At 36.1% G+C, this 5,120-nt stretch overlaps 1 protein-coding gene across 1 annotated transcript in view; it reads left to right on the top strand.

Moving 5' to 3' along the window:
* The first annotated feature begins 404 nt into the window (after positions 1-404).
* Positions 405-5,120, top strand: part of LOC106881982 (ras-related protein Rab-43) — a 36,675-nt gene continuing 31,959 nt past the window's right edge. Inside the window, exon 1 of the mRNA XM_014932516.2 lies at positions 405-1,314. Coding sequence (XP_014788002.1) covers positions 1,117-1,314 — 198 coding nt within the window. The 5' untranslated portion in view covers positions 405-1,116. The remainder of the gene's footprint in view (positions 1,315-5,120) is intronic.

Below are 5,120 nucleotides of genomic sequence, written 5' to 3'. Positions count from 1 at the left end.
ACTCTGAAGGTCAGGGGACCCTGCCCTGGAGACTAAAACGGACGAGAATAATCCAATCCGTTTATGTCTACCGATTCTAGGGACTATTTTTTGAAATAGCTACGATTGAAAATCGAAACTGTGTCGCCAGAATCGTCGTCTACCCGGAAGGTATTTTATCTTCAGCTACTGTAGGGGATTGAAGATAAAGAGATAAAGAATGTCAGGGCGAGACAGCCTGCGGCGGGACAGGTAACCTTTGAAGGAAGTGATTGCTGATGCTGCGCTTACGTCACTTCCGGTTTCTACACTTACACATACTTTTGTGTAACGCACACCCACATACATATAAACACATACCTACATACTATACACGCACACATACACATATAGCTGTTCATAAATACACATACGTATATAAATGCACACACACACACACTCACACACGCATATAGTTGTTCGTACACATATATAAATGCACACAAACGCATAAAGACAGAGAGAGACGCACACATACATATACCCGCATACAAATACGCACGCGCGCACCTTCATACAGAGCGAGTGTGTGTGTGTATGAGAGGGAAGACGCGTAGCAGGTTTCGTGTGTGTCATTTCGATTCCAGCACGCACTTGATTGTGTTGCTGCTACTGTTCTGGACATTAACCTAGCCGCTCATACATACCTACATTTATACATACATACAATACACACACACACACACACACACATATATATATTTATATATTATATACCAATACCTCTACATACACCCGATCTACTAGTCTACCCATCTCTGTCAATATATACACACACATACACACAAAGAAGAATATATGGAGAGAGAAGTGCAGTAATCTATATACGTGTATGTTTACAAACGAAAGGGAAAAGCACTCAATACATGGTGTATATAAATATATTATTTTTAAAGAGACAGACCAAGTTGCAAGTGGCTGGCTATGACGAAGGCAGCGAACGAGGACCGATAGTATCGGGGTGGGACTTCGAAGGAAATAAGGATAATAAGAATATATATAGAGAAAGAAAAAGAGACAGTCTGGTTAGATATATACGGACAGACATCACACATCAAGGCTTATATTTTTAATTAATTATTTTTTATTGTTGCAACGATGGCGTATCATTCACATTTAGACCCAGATGACTCGTTTGATTTCTTGTTCAAGATCGTCCTAATCGGCGATGCTGGTGTTGGCAAGACCTGTGTGGTGCAGCGCTTCAAGTCTGGGACATATCTGGAGAAACACGGCAGCACAATCGGAGTTGATTTTACCATGAAGACTCTTCAGATCGATGGTAAACTAGTCAAGGTGAGGACAAAAAAAAAAGGGGGTCCCAAATGTTTGGACCCTTAAGTATTTTTTAATTAATGTTATTTGTTGTGTGCTTCGTCCCTTATGCGTATCTGTTGCTCTTGTGGCAAATAAACCTATCGTGATTATTAAGTTAATTAGTAATGCCCCTTATCGGTTGCCCTTGTGGCAAATAAAGATATCGTAATTAGAAGCTAATTACTAATTTTGGTTAACGTATCGCTCATATATTTTGATGATAATTACTGGACATCCTAGTTTAGTTGTTGGCTGGGTTAAAAATATAATGATCCCCACCCCCATCGTACGACCACCGCAATCCATCACGATCGTTCAGAGAGCTTTTAGGTAGTCGATGTTTTTGCTAGAAATAGCAGCTAAATATCCATCAAATCGTAACCCCACTCACACGTACACCCTCGTACTCATTTTTAGAAAAGGATAGGACTTGTTGGATCACGTATGCCTCGGTAGTCCTAGGTATAATCCCACAAATACAGAAAGACCGTGGCTGGATTGCCTTCGATCCTAAATCTGCTCGCATTGGGTTGACCTGTGGCTAAACAACAACAATAATCAGCTTTACAACTGTCCTTCCATCATCAACACTACAACCAACAACACACTGCTCCACCGCCATCACGACCACTAGAAACCGCCACAAGGGATTCTCATCTTGCTAGAAATACAAACCAAATCTCCCTCAGATCATAACGACATTTTGGATGATGTCTTTAATATGCACAAAAAAAGGGGGGGTAGTCACGGCTGGAACGCCTTTGCTCGATCACGATTAACCTGGGATTAATAACAACAACGACCTGTTATCATTCAACTACCGCCACAACTGCCCTAGCATAACACCACTGTAGTCGACACCACCACCACCATCATAACCAACAGCACAACTGCTCCACCACCAAAATAACGACGATTGTCCTATAACCGTGATCACAAACTAAACCGCAACGGCCCCACCACAACAACAACCACACCACCACCACCACCACTCTGCCAGCTACCACTATCACAACCACCTCTTCTGGCCACCGCCGTGGGGCACCCTACGTTACTTTCAATGACCAGAGGCAACAAACTGTCTTCTGGTATTTGCGTTTTTATTCTTTTTTTTTTCCCACCCATTGTCACTTTCTATTCCGGATACTCATTACATTGAAAAAAAAAAAACGAGTTCCATGGCGAACCTGTTCTTTCTTTCTTTCGTCTTCCTTCTCTTTTTTTTTCTTCGTCCTATCTGCCTGTCCGCCTTTTCAAGATTCGTTTGTACATACATAGACTTTGGCATACCAAACATATCCCTATTAACATATGGCTGTGTGTATGTTTAAGCCTATCTATCTATCTCTATATCTATCTATCTATCTATCTCTCACTATCTGTCCACTGTTTATCTATCTATCTATATATATACATACACAGACGTGTATGTATGTGTGTGTGTATACATATGCACACATACATATATATACACACATACACACATCTATATATATATACATACACACGCATATCTGTGTATATACAGGTATTTTAAATGCCTTTCTTCAGGGTGGTCATTGCATAATTATATACAAATATAATTAGGATCTCTTACAGACACCAGAGCATGGATTCAGAAGCTGGAGTCTTCAAATTATAAACCAACTCCACACACACACACACACACACACACAACATTAAAACAAAATTAAAAAAAAAATTTCCAAAATATATATAAATCAACCCTAAGTATTGTGTTTTGTCTAAATAAATAACAAAGACAACAACAACCACAATAATTAGTATTAATTATAGTAATTAACGATTTGCTGGTGGTATTTGTTTAACCTGAAGCTTTCTGTAACTGTGTTTATATGTACATGTACTGGTAGAGATAATAATAATAATAATAATAGTCATGTCATCCTCATAGCAATTAGCTATCGATTAAAGATTAGTTAATTAAAGGATTAATGAGGATTATTATATTTATTGTTAGGAAACATTAGGATTGTTGTTATACTACTACTACTACTGATGATGATGATGATTACTATTATTATTATTATTATTATCATTAAATTTGATTTCATCCTTTCGGAGGCGGGAGGGGACATTAAGATAAAAGTACCCGTTGGGTATGGGAGATCAATGTAATCAACTAGCTTTCCCCCCACCCCTTATTTCAACCCCTGTACCTATAGTAGAAAGAATAATAATAATAATAATAATAATAATAATAAATTATTATTTACCAATCTAGGACTTCAGGGGTCGATGAAATCGCCTGACCTACCTCTCCCCTGAAAATTATTGGCCCTATGCCTTAATTAGAATCAATTGTTGTTGTTGTTATTATTATTATCATTAAACTCCCACACTTTATGTAAGTCTTTGTATTGTACCTCTTATCCATCGCCCTTGTGGCCGATATAAATGAAATTATTATTATTATTATCATTATTATCATTATGTTCTGAGTTCAAATTCTGCCACAGTTTGCCCTTCATCCCTTTGGGGTCGATAGAATGAATACTAGTGGAGCACTGGGGCTGGTGTAATTAACCGATCCCCTTACCCCAAAATTTCAGGCCTTGAGTCTTTAGTAGAAAGGATTATTATTATTATTATTATTATTATTATTATTATTGATATTTTTGTCTAAGAGAGAGAGAGCCAAACAGAGACAGAATATAATCTAACTGGAGCTGTTAAAACATTCAAATGTAATAAAGCAAGGACAATCATAAATAAATACGTGTACATACATACATGCCTATATATTATATATATATGTATATATATATATCAGTATTTGTGTATATGGTGTGTATGTATGTATTGTCAATCAGTTTGCATGTGTCTCTGTCAAGACAGACTTATGAGTCATGTCAAATTAGGCGTGTGAATATGTGTGCATATTTACACATACATACATGCATACACTACACACACATACATACACATATATATACACACATATAATGTTGTTTAGTCACAAGTCAGCTCTGGTTAAGCTGACCTATCATCAAAGAAATTCCATATATGACCATCCTGCCCTTGCATTTTTTTTTCTTCTGTTCCATGCATGCTTTTTCTCCACCCGGACTCCGATATCAACGTGTCCTTTTTAAAACTGTAGGGTGTGATTTGAAGAAGATTTAACTGCTATTTCTAGTAGGTTGAGCAACCACATGTTAGTTCCTCTATGAACTTGCATAATACATACATACATGCATATGTGTGTGTGTATGTATATATGTACAAGAATCGTATATTTGTTATATATATACATATATATATATGTAGATCTCTCAAATGTTTATCTCCCATAATACATATGATGTGTGTGTATTATATATATATATATATATATATATATATATATACAGAAAGAGAGAGAGAAATATATATGTAAATATATATACATATTTATATATGTATGTAAATATATACACACACACACGTACATGCATACATGTAACTACATACATATCATATATCTTATAACGTGGGTAGCTGAGTATAAGTTGTCTGGTAAATAGTGTTTGTATGTATGCATAAATGTGTTAATATATGTAGGTAGGTTACTCCACAGATGTGACTGTATTTGTATGTGCGTATCTATCTCCACACACAAACACACAAACACTGCGTTCTCTTCAGTTATTACACACGGATAATTATTACAATGTGTATGCATACATACTTACAAACCTACATATATATATGTGTGTGTGTGTATATATGTATATATATATATATATATATATATATATATATATATATATATATATATATAT

This window comes from Octopus bimaculoides, chromosome 24 (assembly GCF_001194135.2).
Source record: "Octopus bimaculoides isolate UCB-OBI-ISO-001 chromosome 24, ASM119413v2, whole genome shotgun sequence".
Lineage (NCBI taxonomy): Eukaryota > Metazoa > Mollusca > Cephalopoda > Octopoda > Octopodidae > Octopus > Octopus bimaculoides.
Note: the sequence above shows the minus strand (reverse complement) of the source record. Positions and strands in the feature narration are given on the sequence as shown.